The sequence below is a fragment of the Mastigoproctus giganteus genome, chromosome 5 (genome assembly GCF_048544385.1).
Source record: "Mastigoproctus giganteus isolate SK-2022 chromosome 5, ASM4854438v1, whole genome shotgun sequence".
NCBI lineage: Eukaryota > Metazoa > Arthropoda > Arachnida > Uropygi > Thelyphonidae > Mastigoproctus > Mastigoproctus giganteus.
The window spans coordinates 206,766,982-206,788,114 of record NC_143579.1 but is presented as its reverse complement, the minus strand read 5'-3'; the positions used below and the strand labels follow the sequence as shown (position 1 = coordinate 206,788,114).

Sequence of the window (21,133 nt, the reverse complement as noted above, 5' to 3'; positions counted from 1 at the left end):
TGGGAAATAAATTCCCACTTTATGAGTTTTTGCTTTACGAGCACACACTAGGAACGAATTAACTCATAAAGTCGAGAACTACCTGTAGTCATCTCTTAATATATGATATTAAAAAATTGTTTTAAAATGTTAGAAAATTAATTCATTCCCACTTATTTCTGATTTATTTCCCATATCTGTATTTCTGAATTATTTCCCATATCTGTATTTCTGAATATTATTTTTACAATACTAAATAATACTCACAGTATTATTTTTCTTTGTTGAAAACATCTTATTTATTTATAATGAAATTTCTGTATAACAAATTTTTCAAACGAACGATCGATTTCGTCATATGGAGGTCGGACTGTAATTCTATAATCTCTGCTACTTTAGTCCAGCTTAAATGGGGTAATATTTTTGCCTTTCAGTTCCATTTATAAGCTAGTTAAATGGGAATCCAATGTGATCACCCAATTTAATCTGTTTGCTGAATATGTGAATTCCAAATTTTTTTATGTTTTTGTTTCAAATGTCAGAAAAAAAAAAGCATATGGATTAATTCCCTCATCATTAAGACTAATTTTAAAATAAAATGTTTTGTTTTTGTTAATTTTAATCATATGTACTTTTTTTTTTTTTTTTTTTTTTGGAAGAATATAAGTTTTCTTGTGTATTAAAATTTTATTGTAGCATCAAGTAGAATGGATGTCACTTTTAAAGTTTTTTTTTTTTTTTTATTAATAAAAATTCAAAGTATGTTACTTATTAAACCATTAAATTTAATTATTTAAAGACCAAACGAGTGGAATCCTGCCTTACAAGCTGTCCAGCGACTTCAGAAGGAATGGTATATTCCTAGATCATTTGCACAATCAGTACATGTACTCACTAATGAAGCTGTAATTAAAGGTAAATTTAGTTTTTGTATATTTTATTGATTGACTTATTAGAGGAAGTGACCATCATTTCCATTATTGAATTAATGAAGAAGTATTTTGGGAATTAAGAGTAGTCAATGTTAGGATTTAGGTGTCTCTGGAATATAAACTGTAAGTTTTTGTTATGTGTTGTAAGATATATCACCATTAAAAATTATATTTACAACCACCTTATTTAGCATTAGCATTAGTTGAGGCATATGATGCAAGAAAGCAAGCTTTTCAATATCATCAACCAAAAAAAAAAAAAAAAAACCCTTCCCATTTCACCCAACTGGTCACTCCAAATGTTTCTCTAGTTCAGCCTTAAATTTATTTAAGCTGTCAACTTCCACAACAACAAATGAAAGTCTGTTCCAGCAATCAACTACCTGCTGGCTAAAGGCAAACAACTGCACATCTATTCTACAACTATTTTTCCTCAATTTGAATCTATGCCCCCTCAAGTTCTTAATCTGAGCAAGCAGAAGTATCCCATCAATGTTTTGCCTTCTCAAACCATTCAAGGCTTTATACACCTCAATCAGATCATCTCGCTGGTGCCTAGTTTCCAGATGCTGTGACTTGCAGAACTTAAGCCTCTCTTGGTAAGAGCACCCCTTTGTTCCTCTCACCAATCTTGTTGCCCTTCTCTGTACTCGTTCTAGCAACTCTGCATCCTTACTAAAATGAAGCCTCCAGACCTGTATGCAGTACTCAAGGTGTGGCCCAACCATTGCCTTATACAAAGGGATAATCACTTCCTTGTCTCTGCTAGCAAAATTTCTGTATATAATTGACAAAACTCCATGACTTACTCTGGCCGCCCGTCTGCACTGTTCAGAGAACTTCATATCTGACTGCGCAGTTACCCCCCAGGTAGTTTTTTCATATTCCACCTCCCTGAGTGAAGTACCACACAGATGGTACATTTCTCTTGTGTTACTGCTACCATATGCAGTACTTTGCATTTGTCAATGTTAAACTTCAGTTGCCACTACCCATCTACCTAACTTTTCTAGATCCTATTGCAGTAGCCTACTGTCTTTACAGTCATTAACAACCCTGCCAACCTTTGTATCATCTGCAAACTTCAACATTAAGTCTGATATACTGTACCTTCATCGATATCATTGATAAATACAGTTAATCCTCATATAACACGTGTTTACACCACACAAATTTAATCATACAAAATTTATATATAGGGGAGCGATATCGTGTATAACATGAACCGAATTTGCTTATGCACGATTCACCTTTGTGTTTATAAGAAATGGCAGTCGAACGCAGAATCACCGCAAAACTGAACGCAACACAATAAGAATGAAGAGAAGATTCTGAAAATGTATTTGTTTTTTATATCAGTGAAGGGGAAACACATTTCACCATAACGTAAAAAACCTACACAATTCCGGCTATCAGTATTATCGCAAATGCAATTAGATCGAGTTTACTACCCATTTATAACAGATTCCACTAGCAGGTACGCAACTAGAAATTGTTTTTATTTTTTTCTGGTAGTAACAGCCAGAAATGTGCTTTAGTAAAATGTGAGTTAGTGAGGTGTTAATAGTGTGTCTGCCTTTACAGTGTTGTTTATTCACTTGCTACATACATTCAGCTTTGTTTATGTGTATCAAGCGTGCCTCTTAATTTTGTAATTGTGCTTTATTCCCTAAAAATGAGCAAAATACTTAAAAGGTGTGAAAAGAAAGCGTCCTAGTGAAGACACTACAGATTCAGAGAGAAAAAGAAAAGCAATATTGATAGACAGAGGCAGACTGGATCAAAAATTCTTACCCGGAAAAATTTGTAGAGGCCTCATACTAGTGTGATTTTGGAGGCCATAAGCCTTACCGGTTTCCCCCCCGGTAAGGCTTATGGCCAATCTGCCTCTGTCGATAGAGAAAAAATATGAAACTGCGAAACACTTTGAACAAAATGAAAGACCATGTCATATTGCACATGCTACAGGCCTAAATGAGCCAACACGAATTAGAAAGCAACTAGATGCAATGAGAATTAGAAAGAATGCAGAGAAAATAAAAACAACAACTTTCATAGCAGGAACAACTCAAAGTGTAACAAAATCCATTAGATCAAGACACAAAGAATTGGAAGAGATGAAACCGCTGTCATCTGTTTGGATAGAAAATCAAACAAAGAACAAGTTTGTTTGCTTACAATAGAAGCAAAAGCATTAGCAATATTTTATTATGTAAGTATTTTATTTATTGTGTTTGGTAATGTTTTGGTTAAAAATGTGTGTTCAATCTTGGGTGGTCGGCACCTAACCCAATTTTTCCCATAGGGCCTGTTATTCATATTGCATGAGGGTTTCTAGGAACACAACTATCATACTATACGAGGATTGACTGTACACAAAATAACAATGCCCAGCACCGAACCCTGGAGCACTCCACTAATAACACTTAGTCCATGTAGAGCAGTGTCCATTTATTACCACTGTCTATGGTCTCCCACTCAACCATCTCTTTATCCATGTCATCTGTTTGGATAGAAAATCAAACAAAGAACAAGTTTGTTTGCTTACGATAGAAGCAAAAGCATTAGCAATATTTTATTACGTAATAAATTATTATGTAATAAAATACGTAAGTATTTTATTACGATTATTTATTGTGTTTGGTAATGTTTTGGTTACAAATGTGTGTTCAGTCTTGGGTGGTCAGCACCTAACCCTATTTTTCCCATAGGTCCTGTTATTTATATTGCACAACGGTTTCTAGGAACACAACTATTGTGCTATACGAGGATTGACTGTACACCAAACAACAATGCCCAGCACCGAACCCTGGGGGACTCCACTAATAACATTAGTCCATGTAGAGCAGTGTTCATTTATTACTGCTCTCTACGGTCTCCCACTCAACCATCTCTTTATCCATGCAGAATTTTCCCTTAATGCCATACCACTCTAATTTGTACAGCAGTCTTCCATGTGCAACAGTATCAAAAGCTTTCCTGAAATCCAAGTATATAAAATCAAAATTATTTTTTTGGATCCAGTTCCTTTGTGACCACATCATTGTATCCAATCAAATTGGTCAGACACGACTTCCCCTTAACAAACCCATGTAGTCTTGTCTAGGTGATCCTGCATCACTTTTTTAACCGGTGCCTCCGTAGCCAGGTGGGAAGGAGCAGCAGTGCATAGCACACGCTTCTTGATTAGACCAGGGTTCGAGCCCATTGCCACCAAATATGGAGGATGCGGGAATGTCAGGGAATGACCACCGCATATTCCCGGAGCAATATGGCCCTAGTTGCTAATGCTCCTAAAAACCAAATAACAACAAACAAACAACTTCTTTAACCAGTTGCTCCATTATTTTCCCCCGGAAGTTAAACTAACAGGTCTATAATTATTTCTACCACCCTTTGAAACCCCTTTGTGAATTGGGTATACATTTGCACTTCTCCAGTCCATAGGGATCTCCTGTGAATCTAAAGATACTCTCATAATTATGGCTAGGGGTTTGCTAACTTCCCTTGCTGCCTCCTTCAATATAACTGGATAGATTCCATCTGCCCAATGTGTCTTTTTATGTTTAATTTCAACAGTTTCTCCTCCACCTTGCTCTTCGTTATTACAAAATCGTTTAGCCTCCCTATTAGAGTTTAGCAACCTTCTGTCTTCCCCCCCCCCCCTTCCTTACAGAATTCCTGATGTGTGAATGTAGATGCAAAATACCCATTCAGTTTGTCAGCTATCTAAGCAGAATCATGAAAAGTCGAACCACCAACGTAAAGTGGATCAATCTGATTTATCTCCTTCCTTCTAGAGTTAACATAAGTAAAGAAGTCTTTGTTGTTTTTATTTGCATCCTTTGCCAAGGATTTCTCATAATCAGCCTTCATTTGCCTAGCCTCCTTTGCGAATTGAATACAGACTAGCTTATATCTGCCACCGGCTTCTGTGTCATCTGATAATTTATATGCATCCCGTGCATGTTTATTCTGTGCTACGAGCCTCATTAGTTCATCTGACATCCATATAGGTCTGAATCTTAAACTGTATTTCTTAGTTGGTATGAAAAGCCTAGTAGCTTCCATGACTAATTCCTTGAAGGCTTCCCATTTAGAATTCGTTGTTTTTAACATCAGTTGATCCCACTGTCTAGAATTTAAAAACTTCTGAGACCACTGTAGTCACCTTTCCGAAAACAAAAACCTTCCCCTTTACCCTTGATGGTAGTTGCATCTTTGAGTAAATCACAACAGTACACTGTGATCACTGTCACCTAGTGGTTCCTTTATCTGCAAATTCTTAATGCTTGAATAATCACTGCTGATAATCAGATGAAGAGTATTACTCCCTCTGCTTGCCCCGCAAACATGTTGCTGTAGAAAACAATCCTCCAATAAATTCACAAAAGTTTTGCTAGCATGCGAGTGACCAATCCACAAGTTCCAGTCAACATGTGGAAAGCTAAAATCCTCTATTACAAGACATTCTGATTTACTGGTCCACTCTATTTCTCTGCACAATTGTTCATTGTACTCATCAGAGTTATTTGGCCTATAACACATTCCTACTCTTATTTTCTCTTTCCCAGTGTTTATGTCACACCAAACTGACTCAACATTGCCCTGTCCATCCATGTCAACTGGATGCACCTGGTCTTGGCGCATTATAGCCTTAGTTGCTAATGCACCAATAAAATCCAAACCAAACCAACTGGATGCACTTCCTTAGATTTTGTGTTTCTTAACTCACAGCATAACTCCCTCCTCCCTTCCTATCCTTTCTGTACACATTGTGCCCCCCCCAAATTCCAATTCTGCGCTGTTTATACCTGTGTGTCACCATGTCTCTGATACCCTAACAATATCTGTCTTTGATGTCTTGACCAGCACTTCAAATTCATCAAATTTATTTACTATACTTTTAGACTGCAATGTGTTTACTATACTTTTAGACTGTGATGCGTTGGATAATCGTCCTCTTCAGTTGTCCCCTGAGCCACGGCACTCCCACTAACCTGTGAATACTGCTTTGCTACTCTAGTCTAGGTCATGATTTAAGTACAATTTAATGAACAATGAAATTTAATAAGGTTAATAAATTTTACTGATTAATTGATAATACTGTACTAAGCTAACAGATTTCTAATACAGTGCTACGTATTCGCTATCTAGTTTTATGTTAAACCTTATGCTAACAATTTCGCGATATGCGTTATGCTATTCCATATCATATAACAGTGGCAGCAAGTTACGAACAGTAAAATCTACAGACACCAAGTACAGGAAACCCTTGATTAGTGCGGTTAATGAATCCTTGAAATATACCGCACATATTAAAACCCCACTAATCAAACTTAAGAAACAATGGGAATAATTATAATGAATCCTTGAAAATTATGAAATTGTAAAAATGTATTTTTTCTTACTCAATACGTACCTATAATGCACTGCATAGTTCTTAAATTATTAAGGAATAAATTTAAAAAAAGATAGTATGATTTAAATTTTATTTTTTGCAAAAAAAAACTTATCTAACTTCGATTGAACAGTGGTAGCTTTCTTTCTTTCCTCCATGATTTTGCGATAACAATCAATTTGCTTATCTAACCCTCAACGAACGTTCATGCTTCTCTCTGCATCTGGATCAATCTCTAGTATGAGTTCTTTTGCTTTTTAAAGTGTATTGAACAGTTCAAGTTTTTTGAATGAAATTTCTTTGGGAGCAAATTGCTTTTCTTCTGCTTCATTTTCGCCTTCTTCCTCGTATGCATGTTGATGCTCAATTTCAAGATCGTCGTTACTTAAGTCTTTTGAATGCGATTCCAATAATTCTCTAACGTTTTCTGAATCTACTTCCTCAAAGCCGAGGTCTTTTCCAATTGTAGTAATTTCATCAATAACTTTGTTGACAGGATTAATGAAACTGCAAAAATCATTTGCGCATTCAGGCAAAAGATTCTGCCAGACAGCTCTCATGCAGCTGTTCGTCATTTCTTCCCACGATTTGTGTATGTTCTCAACTGCTTCTTTAATATCATAATATTAAAGAAGTTTAATATTAATAATAAAAGAATAAAAGAATATGAGTTACCAGAGCAAATTTCAATTTCAGAGTGGTATGGGGTGCTGCTGTCGAGCATTTTGGAGTCGATTCCCATTCATTTAAGTTAGAAGACCCTGGTGAGTGCGTGTCACGTATTTGCCACTTTAGGCGCCGTTGTGAGTTGCCAAGCACCGCAAGAAAAAAACAGCGCACTAATCAAATTTGATAACGCATATATTAAGGGGATAGTATCAAAAAAATTTTGCGCGCTAATTAAAACCGCATTGTTCAAAACCGCATTAATCAAGGGTTTCCTGTATTAACTTTCAAAACCGCTATATCTAAATACTAAGTATTAACTTTCAAAATCACTATATCTGAATTCAAAATAAACCAAGGAGCTTGACTAGGACTATAAAGCTACTTATAGAAAATAATTTAATATAACAGTTAAGTCAATAAAACGGCTAAATAAGAATAAAAGCTTAGCGTTCACCGGAGCTGCAAAATGGGGTAGGAGGTTATCCAATACATGGATAACCTCCTACCCCATTTAGTTGGGATCATCAGAGTGTGTAATACTTTAATCTTCCTCCCTTACTGGGAAGAAGGTCATAAAATTTCTCCAGATGATGCAATTATTTTTGATCGTTTCCACAGATATTGGCACCAGAAATGGCTCAACAGCTTATGAATTTGTTGTTTGGAATATAACATCATTAATACAGATGGGGAAGTCCATATTTATCCTCTCTTCGAGAATGTGAACTTTAGACCAGATGAATGGTTCCACCTGGTACGCTCGTAGGCCATATCCTGTCTCCATGCATGGAGGACAATTTTCATGCTCCTCCAGTAATATGTACCAAGAATCATGATCCTGCCGGTGTTATTTAAGGATGTACCATGGCTGTAAAGTTCTATTTTTTGACAAAGGAGGTAGTCACCTTTGAAAGCTTCGGTGTTGTTTTTATTGCTTTTAACTCTGTAATATTCATGTATTTTTTAATTTTATCTGTTATTGTTTATTGATTTTAATTCTATACCTTTAATCAGTGTATTTCATTTTTATATTAAATATACAATTTTTTTCCTTTGTTTAATTTATTTTATTAAACTCTGTGTCATATATACGCGTTGGTGTATCCATTACAGTTATTGCAAGTGGTTATTTTCCTAACTCTTGAGGCCTATTTGAAGAATTGGAGTTTTAACACTGACAAATGGAAGGTACTGCATATGGTTAGCAGTAATCTCAGAATAACATGCCAACTTTATGGTACCACACTGAGGGTAGTGGAGAATGAAAACTACTTGGGGATGGTTGGCAGTCAGAAACAAAGTCCTCTGAGCAGTGCAGCTAGGACAGCTCATGGGGGTTTTGTTAATGATATACAGGAATCTTGCCAGCAACAATAAGGAGGTAATTACAGTAAACCCCCACTATTCGCGGGGGTTACGTTCCTGAGAAATGTCGCGAATACCGAAAACGCGAATACTGAGCTATGGCTCCCATAGTAATAAAGGGGTTCCGTTCCAAAGTATGAAATATATAAGAAAAACTAGTCTAAAATTTTGTCTATGTACCTTCATAATATGACTATGTACATAGACAGTACATAGTGAAATGCAAGCATATGGCATTGAAAAGAAAATAAGAAACAATTTAATATTAAATGTAATATTTATTAGAAATTTCAAACAAATCTTTCAAACCAGCGCCTTTGCTTGCTAGCAAAAAAAACATCCCGCCAGTGCTATCACCAGTTTCGCTAAAGTGTTAAATTTCACCAGTTTCGCTAAAGTGTTGATAAAGGAGTTTTGCCTTTTCACGAATGATAAGTGAACTTAACGGAATTTTATTTTGAGTTCGGTCTTCTATCCACAGATTTAAGGCCTTTTCCATTTTTTCTAATTTAACATCACGAGTTACAGAGCAAATTTTTGAAACAATTAGCGCGTTTTTCACGGACACTATGGCGGATTTTTTCTTCCGATTTCTTGATTGAACGTACGGTTGACTCATTGATTTTATAATGTTTTGCCACTGAGGAGACACTTTCACCATTAGAAATTTTGTCTAATAACTCAATTTTATTCGCTAATGTCATCACCTTCTTTGATATTTTCACATTTCTCTTTTTATTCGTAGCCATATTTTTGTAGGGGTTAGAAAGAACTTGTCCACAATAGTCACTTTCTTCCGTTAACACACTCGAAAAAGTCTGTTTTACACTGCAAAACGGTAGATTCATCATTTTTGTAAGCTTATAAATTGATAAATTTATTCAATTTATAAGCATATAAATTAAAAGCAAACGACGAAACCTTCCATGACAAACGCATAACGCATACTGAACAAGGATTAGCGAGAAACATCCACGCTCGCGATTTTGTCACCCCTCTCCCCCCACCCACTGAGCGCTGTTTTGACCGGGAAAGATAATTTTAGCCACGCCCATGTTTTTTTATGGCGGAAAATATTCACGGCGCTTTAAAATTCACAAATTTTTAGGTTTCATTTTATATTAAATCGGCGACCGCGAATACAGATACCGCGAATAGCGGGGGTTTACTGTATTCCACTGTATAAGGCAGCAGTTAGTCGACCTAGAGTACTTTGAGATACTTTATACAGACCTGGAAGCCTTATTCTAGGAAGGATGTTGTTCATCCATCACTTCTTGGACGTATTAGAACAGGTGCAGAGAAGAGCAACTTACTTACAGTGAGGGAACAGAAGGGTGCTTTTTCTGATAACAACTTCGGTTCTGCAAATTGCAAAATCTGGAAACTTGGCACCTGCAAGAAAATTTGACTGTTGAAAGGCTGTGATGGTTAAGTTAAATGCTGATGGCATCTTTACTCTTGCTAATAAAGCAGGGACATAAATTTAAATCGAAGAAGGTTGGTTGCAGGAAGATATATGGAAATTTGCTTTTAGTCAGTGGTTAATTTATTGTTAGAACAAATTATCATCTGGCAATGTGGAAGTGGGCAGATTGAATAAATTTAAGTTAGAACTAGAGGAATTATTAGAGAGGATGGACAGGTGTTGTAAGGTTTTTCTTTTCTTATTTTAAATTGGCTGATGCTGTATAATCTTGCTTTCTTGCATCATTTGCTCCTACTAATCTATTAACCATTATTTGCGAAACTTCTTCAAAAGAATAGTTGGATACTATATCCAAATACAAGAAGTCTTATTATGCCTAGCAAACTTCAACAGTCTTTTTTTACTCACATTATCATCCTTTTTGCAGAAGGGATTAGTAGTAATCCAATATTCCTATCTTCTTTATTAATGTCAAAATCAAACATTTTCCTCAATAACTGAAATCCATGTGTAGACCTCACTTTGGACCCCCAGGTCTATAAGTTGGCATTTCATTGTCAGCAAATTTACATTGGGTAAACTTATAGAAAATTATATTAGAAGGATCTAGAACTCATAATTATTCCATATTTAATGGAATAATCATAAAATTCTGATCCAGCAAAAAAAAAAAACTACAAAATACAGTTTTTTTTATGACTAATAAACAAAAAATAAATTTTAAGATGCTATTTCATCAGAATTCAGTCTTTAGTGGACCTTAAACGTATAAACTTCAACAGAAATTCAAATAAAAAGTGTTAACCCATCAATACAGCATAGTTAACACTAAAGAATCAATAGATTAACACTAAAGAATTAAAAAAAATTTTTTTTTTTTTTTTTATCTTCACACTTTCATTCCCAGTAGTAATAATCCATTCTCGTAACTTGCAGTATAGTTCAAATATACTTAGCAGCAAGACTCCAGAATTTTACTTGCAATGGGCAAATAACTAAAGGTTTTATTTTTTCGTTCTCCACAAATTTAAAAAGTAATAACTTAACTTTGAAATCTTAATTCAGCTTTTGACAGTACAGGCAAACAGCATATTGAAAAAAGAAGGGTGAAAAAGGTTTAATCACTTCAGAAAGTGGCATGGTGAAAGTGCAGTGATCCTTCTGATGTTGACACTGTATTTTTCCTGTAAAAATGAACACTTCCCACTAAAGCCATTAGCACTGTCACAACATGATTCTATCCATAGGTATGCACTATGTTATATGTAGGATCCATCACTTTATGGAGGGACTGATTTGTCACTTTTAGAAAAAAGTGAAGTAGAATTCATTGCACCACAGCATATCTTTTTCCCATTAGCAACTGCCATCAACCTTTGCACCTGCTCATTTGGCTATGGAATGTCACTACTATGTTTAAAGTCATACCCTTAAATGTCTGTTACTGACAGGCTTGGCTATACTGTTCAGCCTGTTTTACTCTTTCTTGTCACCATGTGACAAAATGTATTCTGGGACAGAATTTTCTAATGTTTTTGGTAGTGTGTGCAGAATTGCTCCATCCAGACCTAAACTTTTTTAGCACATACTATATTTTTTACTATACATTTATTTTTCTGTACAAGCTGTAAGAAAATAACAGGTTTTCATCACTTTATGGAGTTTTGCACTTTGAACAAAAAAATTAATAATAAATGGATGGAGGAAAAACTACATCTTGGTGTCAGTGAGCTGCCTAGTGTGATACTTGCTGTTCACATGTTGCAACCAAGTTTCATGAAGAGCTGAAAATAGATAATTACTCATATGGGTAGGTCTAGATTTTTAATCTTTCTCCTTATGGATTCACTTCTTCCACCGTTTCGTCAAAACTTTGATCCCATGTTCAAAAGTTTTATCCAAATCCTTCATAATGCTATGGAATATAGCCATGCTGTATTTTGAATCTGTGTGAAAATAAAATTAATCCTAGCTAAATAAGATTTCAGGAAAGTGGTTCAATTTTAATGGTGCTAAATTAGGTGAATAAGACTAGTGTTCCAGAAGTTCAAACTCACAATTATGAATTGTTTCCATTACAACTATCTGTTGATGTCCAGGTGAAAGATGCAGTGCGTAGCACACGCTTCTTGATTAGACCTGGGTTCGAGCCCATCACCACCAAATACGGAGGATGCAGAAAGGTCAAGGGAATGACCACCCCATATTCCCGGAGCAATATGGCCTTAGTTGTTAATGCTCCTTAAAACCAAATAACAAACAAACCCAGGTGAAAGATGGTTCCTTTTGTAAGCTTTACCACCACTTAGCTTTGATATTGTTGCATAACTTTCCCTGAAGTGAAAAATAAATATCCCTGTGGTAGTCTGATTCTTTTCAAAATAAATCACTAACAGCAAATCTCCAATCCCAGAAAATTGATATCACCTTGCTAGCTCTTATCCCTAAAGAATGAACTTCTTTAGAGTTGGAAGACAGAGAGTGCATCTGTTGCATGGAGTGTTTTTTCCTTGTGATCGGAATAAATGGACTCAGGTTTCATCCATCATGACAGATGTAACCAAAAAATTCTTTGAATCTGCTTCAAAATGCTGAGGAGATGTTCTGTTAAGAGCCTGTTTCATAAATATTTTTAAGTAAATATTTTTCACCCAAAAAGTAATTCATCTGCGTATATATTATAGCCATTAAATTGTATGTGTTCTCTGGTCAATTTTCCTGTTTTTAGCATTAGCATTAGCATTAGTAGAGGCATTTGATGCAAGAAAGCAAGCTTATGCAGCATCAGCCAAAAAAAAAAAAAAAAAACCCACTTCCACTTCACCCCTCTGTTCGTTCCAAATACCTGTCCAGCTGAGCCTTAAACTTATTTAGGCTATCAACCTCCACCACAAGGGATGAAAAACCTGAGTTTCTGGAGTGAAAAGGCTTGAATCCATGCCTGAGACCTAATTCAGCCATGGAGTAAAAGAGGCCCATAAAATTTCCTTCCTTTTTTGACAGGATTTAAACCTGGACCTTTTCCACCCAATATGGGGAAGATGGTGATTAGAACCACTGTGCTACCCCCTTGGCCCAAGTACAGAAACCTTCATTCCTGGGACACCACTCAGAACGCCTTTCAGTTTTTCCTGCACCATTTTAATAGATATTGCCAATATAGCAGATGGTGAATCTCTTTTGTTATTGTGTAATTGATCTGATTGACACTTTCGGTTGAAGGCCTACTGAACCTTTTACCTTCTTCAAGGCAGTTCCTGATGTGATGAATTCAGATACTGTCTCTTTACTGTTGCATATGATGGAATATCATCGCCTCATGTATTTGTTGTATCCTATTATATATATACTTGTATGATTCCTTTCTTATTAAGATATTCAGTGACTGCATGAGCTCAGATTTTTTCATTTTCCCAATATTTGATATCATCACTTTTAGACACTTGTAAAACAATATGTTGTTTATAACAACTTCTGATTTTGTGGTTAAATACAGAAAACATACCATTGTATATCATTTAGAGATTGTAGCTTTCACTTTATTGTTTAAGTTTAAAATATTTGAGGTCACTTTTCCACAAGATTTTTATTCTCAGCTTAATATGAATTTTTGTGATAGCTATAATGAAAGAGTACTAATTCCTGAAAACTTGTAATAATAGAGATAAAGGTATCATTACATCTGAACTTGTCCTGTTTAATCTTGGCTATAAATAATTATTGAGTAAGCTATTAATTATGATATTAAATTCATAGCTTCTTTTGGAGCTTGTCCTACTATAGCAGGTAAAAATTTATGAATTTTTTTTTTTTAGAATTTAGAAATTTCCTAACAGGAAAGTTTTTTGAATAAATGTTTAGGTGTTTATTTCAATATGAATTATTATTTTATACATAGGTTCACCACTGAAAGTTTTATGGGCTCCTACACATCATGTGGCAATTGTCTTATGAATGAAGTAAGTGTTATTCTTTTATAAATTCTAAAGCTTTAGGTTGGAGGTGTTCATGAAGTCTGTGCAATTTATTTAATGTGTAAAAGGTAATAAAATTATGCAAAGATTCGTTCTCTTCTGTGCATTAGACCTTTCTCTAGTTTTGTTAATATTGAATTTATCTAAGTTTTTTTTAAAACTATTTTTTTTTTCTGTGCAAATACGTATCTGTCCAATTGTGAGCACCTGTGTGTGTGTGTGCATGCATGCCCATACATAGATTAAAATTCCATTATAATTGAATGTTATTAATTCAGAAAATTTGGACCTGGGCTGTTATTAGGGAATTTCATTTTTAGGGAATCAGTAATCCATGAAGATACTAGCAACCTGGCTAAATTGAGATGGAGCACTGTCGTGCATAAACCTCATGCAAACAATGACATCAAGTGTAACCTCTTCCAACCACTCATCTAAACGTTCTCTTAAAAAATTGGAGTAGAATGCTCCTGTTAATCTCCCAGGAAGAATAATTCCTACCCATACATGCATGCTGAATTATTAATGGTGTGTTGATTGAACATTGGCATGGGGATTTTTTTCAGCCCATCGAAGAGCGTTGTGAAAATTGACCACACCATCCCTGGTAAATTCAGTTTCATCAATAAACAATACAGCAGATAGGAAATGCTGATTACAAGCACATATGTGCAGAAACCAAAAGCTTCTTTGTGCTCTGTAGTCAGCTTCTGTAAGTCCTTGTGTCCTCTGAAATTGATATGACTAAAGCTGTTGTTCCTGTAAAATTCTCCACACAGTCATATGTCCCACATTCTTTGCTGTTGCTATCCTTTGGGTACTGTCAGCATCATTATCTTCAACATGATCGAGGATCTGTTCTTCCAAATCAACAGTTCTGGTGTTTATGTGTGTACCACCATCTGAATCAAAATATTAATAACAAGCTCGAAATGTAGTGCCCTTGTCGGAACTTAGATCACTCAAAGGACACTGCAGAACCTTGTTTACGTAACTACAGTAAGACCCTCTATGAGATATCAAGTTGTTAGTGAACAGTTGAATGGAGCCAGCTATGCTAGCTTGGTTTGTGGAAAGAATTGCTGGAACACAAAAATGGCTGTAACTCGGAAAACAAGTCAAATCAGACCTTTTTTACATGAATTTTTTTTATTGGTTTTACATCCTAAATCCATCCCTGAAGTGGGTCCTACAGGTTATGATACATTCGCTGAGTAGACAGAAATCATGGGATAGGCCCACCTTTTGCCCAGATAAGGGCGTCACATGGTGAGCCATTGAGTCCACTAGTTCACAGAAGCATTCCACAGGTATTTCCATCCATGCTTGCTGCACCACTGTCCATAATTCTGTCGCATTCCTGGGTGGAGGATCGAACGCTCCAATGGACCTTTTCACAGCATCCCAAAGATGCTCCACAGGGTTCATGTTCATGGCTCTGTGGGGGAGGTGCATTGTCCTGCTGGAAGAGTCCATTGCCCTGTGGATGCATGATGACCATGAAGAGATGCAGATGGTCTGCAAGGATGGACACGTAACCTGGACTGTTCAGAGATGCAGCTAGACACACTAGAGGTCCCAACGAGTGCCAGTTGAACATGCCCCAGACCATTACCAACCATCCACCTGTCTGAACAGTTCCTTGTTGACATGATGGGTGCTTAGCTTCATGCAGTTTCCGCCATATATGCAGTTTTCGTCTGCTCGAAATAACTGGAAACAGGACTCATCGGACCAGGAGACTCATCTCCAATCATCCAAGATCTAGTGCTGATGTTCTTTCGCCCAGTTGAAGCGTAGAGTCCTGCATCGTGGTGTTAGTAATGGAACTTTAGTGGGTCGCTGGCTCCCATAACATATTGAGGCTAATGATCTCCTGATGGTCTTTGGTGGAGACGTTTCTGGTACCTCCCTCGTTGAAGTTGGGTGATTTGTGCCACTGTCACTCTCCAGTTGGCTGAAATAATGTGAGACAGGCAATCAATGGTCACGATCATTGACCACCTTTCTCCACCCACAGCACTATCCACGATGAGTTGTTATTCCGGAAATGGCGTATTCCCAATACACTCTTGATACTGTCGAACAGGGATAGTTCAATTTCTGTACCACCTCTGCGATGTAGCGACCCATGTGTCGGACACCCACTATCATCCCTTTTTCAAAGTCGGTTAACTCATGATGTTTATCCATACTGACATCGAATTACCATCTACGTGAATGCAGTGATGCACTGTACCTATAAACCTGCGAAGCAGTGGATTTATCCACTAGCGAGAGGGGTAAGACAGTGTTGCATTGCCAAGGAACCAGGTATCCCACGAATTCTGTCCTTTCAGTGTACACTCAGTGATCACTGAATTATGGCCACCTACTTAATATCGTGTTGATCCACTGTTCACAAGGATAGAAGTCGCTGTTCGTCTAGGAAATAATTCCACTAGATGTCTGAAGATGCCATAGGAATCCTGCAGCCATGCTGTCTGAAAGGCTTTCCACAGTGTTGGAATTAAAGACATGTCCATATGCCTCACTTCCTTTTCCAGAACATCCCACGGGTGTACCAGGGTGGTTCAATAAAGAATCACCCTCACCTACTTCCACATATCACATAGTAATGATATTTTGTGTGTAGCATCACACATATCTCTGTACTGAAGGTGTAAAATTTCAGCCCTGTGTCTTAATTTGTTTTCCTCTTACAGAGCTGAATGTGTGACGAAGTAGCATCATGGACAAAGTTGAAGCCAGACCTGTAATCCAGTATCTGTTCTTGAAGGGGAAATCTCCTAAAGAAATCCACGAGGAGATGACTACTGTATATAAGGATGAAGCCCCATCATTTGGCATTGTGAAGCACTGGCATAGACAGTTTAAGTGTGGTTGGGCATTGGTAGAATCTGAGCCCATTCCAGGTCGTCCCCATTCAGCCATTGATGACAGGACAGGACGATCAGAAAAGTGGCGTCATTAATCATGGAAGATTGCCGGATATCTGTGCGTGAATTGTCCCAGGTTGTTGTTGTTATTCGGTTTTTAGGAGCATTAGCAACTAAGGCCATATTGCTCCGGGGATATGTGGTGGTCATTTCCTGACCTTACTGCATCCTCTGTATTTGGTGGTCACAAGCTCGAACCCTGGGTCTAATCAAGAAGCGTGTGCTATGCACTGCTGCTCCTGCCCACTTGGCTACGGAGGCGCCATTTAATTCTTGTAATCCATACAAAAAAGGATGAAAATTCTCTTCTTGCACTACCTTCTCTCTTCTTGCCAATTGTTCCAGGAGGTGAAGATTAGTGTGGGCTCTGTTGAAACAGTCTTTCATGACCAACTCCATTTACGGAAATTGAGTGCAAGATGGATTCCCTGATCATTGACTAGTTTCCAGAAGGGTGATCGACAACAGAAATCACAAGGGTTGTTAGCCCTGTGCCAAAAAAATGAGAAAGACTTTTTCTCTCGTCTAATCACTCAGGATGAAAGTTGGATACACCATTTTGACCCTGAAAGTAAAAAACAGCCCATGGAATGGTGACATCATGGTTTCCCATCCCCCAAAAAGGCAAGGGTCCAAGCATCAGCATGAAAGGTCTTGCTGACAGTGTTTTCGGATGCGAAAGGCATAATAATGACTAATTACCTGCCGAAAGGTAGAATAATTACAGGTGCCTATTATGCCAACTTACTCACAAAATTACAGGAGAAAATCAAAACATGTAGGTTTGGCATGCTGTCCAAAGGTGTGAAAATGCTTCAAGACAATGCCCCAGTTCACACTTCTGAAATTGCAACAACACAAATGGTCACTTGTGGATATGAAATACTGCCCCATCCTACCTACTCATTTTGCACCATCGGACTTCTTGTTTCCTTACCTCAGATCATTTCTTCTGGGGAACCACTTCCATGATGATGAGACACTCATTTCTGCAACAGAGTCATGGTTCAAAAACCAACCTCACCACTTCTACAAAAATGGTATCCGTAGCCTCATCCATTGATGGGAAAACTGCAAATCTTCACGGTGGCTATGTAGAGAAGGACTAAAACCTGTGCCAAAAATCAACAGGCTAGCATCTCTGCAGCTAGGTTAGGGTGATTCTTTATTGAACCACACTCGTACAACTGGATTGAAGTCAGGTGAATTTGGAGGCCAGTCAAAATGAGTCGTATCATCACTGTGTTCCTCTACCACCCATGGACAGTGCGGGCTCAATGACACAGCACATTGTCTTAGCGTTACCATTAGTTCAGGCATATGATGCAAGAAAGCAGGCTTATATAGGCGCAGCCAAAAAAAAAAACCTTCCCATTTCACCCATCCAAATATTTGTCTATTTCAGCCTTAAATTTATTTAAGCTATCAACTTGCACAACAACAGATGGAAGTCTGTTCCAGCAATCAACTACCTGCTGGTTAAAGGCAAACTTCCGCACATCTATTCTACAATTGTCTTTCCTCAATTTGAATCTATGCTACCTCAGGTTCTTAATCTGAGCAAGCAGGATTATCTGATCAGCATTGAGCCTGCTCAAACCATTCAAGACCTTCAATCAGATCACCTTGCAGGTACCTGTGAGGTGATCTGATTTGATGACACCTCCAGACCTGTACGCAGTACTCAAGGTGTGGCCTGAACGATTGCCTTATACAAGGGGATAATCGCCTTCTTGTCTCTGCTAGCAAAATTCCTATATATAATTGACAAAATTCCATGGCCTGCTCTGGCAGCCCCTCTGGACTGCTTAGAGAACTTCATATGTGACTGAACAATTACCCCCAGGTCTTTTTCATTCTCCACTTTGCTGAGTGTAGTACCACACAGTTGGTACGTTTCTCTTTGGTTACTCCTACCCATATGCAGTACTTTGCATTTGTCAATGTTAAAATTTTAGTTGCCACTTCTCAGCCCATCTACCTAACTTTATTAGATCCAGTTGCTGTAGTATACTGTCTTTACTGTCATTAACAACTCTGCCAAACTTCGTATCATCTGCAAACTTGGACATTAAGCCTGATATACCTTGATCGATATCATTGATAAATACACAAAACAACATTGGGCCCAGCATCAAATCCTGGGGGATTCCACTAGTCCAAGTAGAGCAGTGTCCATTTATTACCCTTCTCTGCCATCTCCCACTCAACCATCCCTTTATCCGTTGCAGCATCTTGCCCTTAATGCCATACTGCTCCAATTTGTAAAGACGGTTCCATATTCATATGCCTCACTTCCTGTTCCAGAACATCCATTGGTGTACAATTCGATTGAAGTCAGGTGAATTTGAGAGCCAGTAAAGTTGGGTCATATCATCACTGTGTTCCTCTAACCACCCATGGACAGTGCAGGTTCAATGACATGGCAGTCTTTCATGTGCAACAGTATCCAAAGCTTTCCTAAAATCCAAATATATGATATCAAAATTATTTTTGCATCCAGTTCCTTTGTGACCACATCGTAGTATCCAGTCAGATTGGTCAGAGACAAGAATTCCGATTAACAGACCCATGCTGTGTCTGAACTATTACTGCAGTCTTGTCTAAGTGCTCCTGCATCACTTCTTGAACCAGCGACTAAATTATTTTCCCTGGAACAGAAGTTAAAGTAATAGGTCTATAATTATTTGTGTCATCCTTTGAACCCCCTTTGTGAATTGGGGATACATTTGCACATCTCCAGTCCTTGGGGACCTCCCCTGAATCTAAAGATGCTCTCATAATTATGGCTAAGGGTTTGCTAACTTCCCTTGCCGCCTCCTTCAATATAACTAGATAAGTTCCATCCACCCCAGGTGCCTTTCTTATGTTTATCTTCAGCAATTTCTCCTCCACTTTGCTCTCCGTTATTACAAAATCGTTTAGCTCCCTGTTCGAGTTTAGTAAACTTCTGTCCTCCCCTTCCTTACAGAATTCCTGATGTGTGAACGTAAATGCAAAATACTCATTCAGTTCATCGGCTATCTGATCAGGATCATCAACAGTCGAACCACCAACATCATAGTGGAACAATCTGATTCATTCCCTTCCTTCTAAAGTTTACATAAGTAAAGAAGTCTTTGTTGTTTTTCTTTGCATCCTTTTCCCCGCATTTCTTGTAATCAGCCTTTCGCTTGCCTAACCTCCTTTGTGACTTTATTATAGACTAACTTATATCTGTAATAGGTTTCTGTGTCTCCTGATAATTTATATGCATCCCACACATCTGAAACAGTTTTTCTTAGTAGGTATGAAAGCCTAGTAGCTTCCAAGATTAATTCCTTGAAGGCTTCCCATTTAGAATTCGCTGTTTTAAACATTATCAGTTGATCCCACTGTAGTCACCTTTATGAAAACAAAAACCCTTCCCTTTACCCTCAACGGCAGTTATATCTTTAAGTAAATCCCACATCGATACACTGTGAGCACTGTCACTTAGTGGTTCCTTTATCTGCAAATTCTTAATGCAAGAATAATCACTGCTGATAATCAGATTAAGAGTATAACTCTCTCTACTTACCCCTCAAACATATTGCTGTAGAAAACAGTCCTCCAATAAATCCACCAAAGTCTTCCTAGCGTGCGAGTGACCAACCCACGAGTTCCAGTCAATATAAAATTAAAATCCCCAATTACAAGACATTCTAATTTACTGGCCCACTTTAATTCTCTGCACAATTGTTACTTGTACTCATCAGAGTCATTAGGCTTACAACACACTCCTATATCAACTTGATGAATTTCCTTACATTTTATCTGTTTTTTTACTAACAGCATAACCCCTCCTCTCTTCCTACCCTGTCTATCCTTTCTGTACACATTGTATTCTCCAAATTCCAATTATACACTGCTTATATATGTGTGACAGCATCTCTGATATCCCAACAATATCTGCCTTTGATCAGCACTTGAAATTCATCAAATTTATTTACTATACTTCTAGCATTGGTGTACATGCAAGCCTACATGCACCTGTTCTTACTCTTAGTTACTGTAACACAGCCCATGTATTTACTTGTTCCATGATGGCACCCAACAGCTCTTGAAATGCCAAGCAACCTGCTCTCTAGGCTGCTGCTCATTCCAATAGAAGCAGTGCAAGAATCACTTTCACCTTTGCCTGCGGCTACTGTTAATCTTTTAGTCTGTGAATTGCCCCAAGCTAGCAGTTTTCCAACCCACCTAACACTGCCTTGATAGCATCAGCAAATATTCTTGCACCCTTTCTATTTAAATGTATCCTATCCCTGTAGAAGCAATCTCTCCTGTTAGCAAGCACAGACCATGCTGAAAAAAATTCTACCCCATGAGCCTTGCGCAATCTCTCCAGGGCCGAATTGACAAGGCTGTCATCTTATACCCCATCCTCCTATCGTATCTGGGCAGAATTGCAGACACTTTCAAAT

General features: G+C 37.5%; 1 protein-coding gene across 1 annotated transcript in view; it reads left to right on the top strand.

Annotated features, from left to right (window-relative positions):
- LOC150086035 (uncharacterized) overlaps positions 1-13,735 on the top strand; it is a 209,270-nt gene extending 195,535 nt beyond the window's left edge. Inside the window, exons 12-13 of the mRNA XM_090374776.1 lie at positions 779-894; positions 13,674-13,735. Of these exons, the coding sequence (XP_090230902.1) occupies positions 779-894; positions 13,674-13,729 (172 nt within the window). The 3' untranslated portion in view covers positions 13,730-13,735. The remainder of the gene's footprint in view (positions 1-778; positions 895-13,673) is intronic.
- Positions 13,736-21,133: the final 7,398 nt, after the last annotated feature.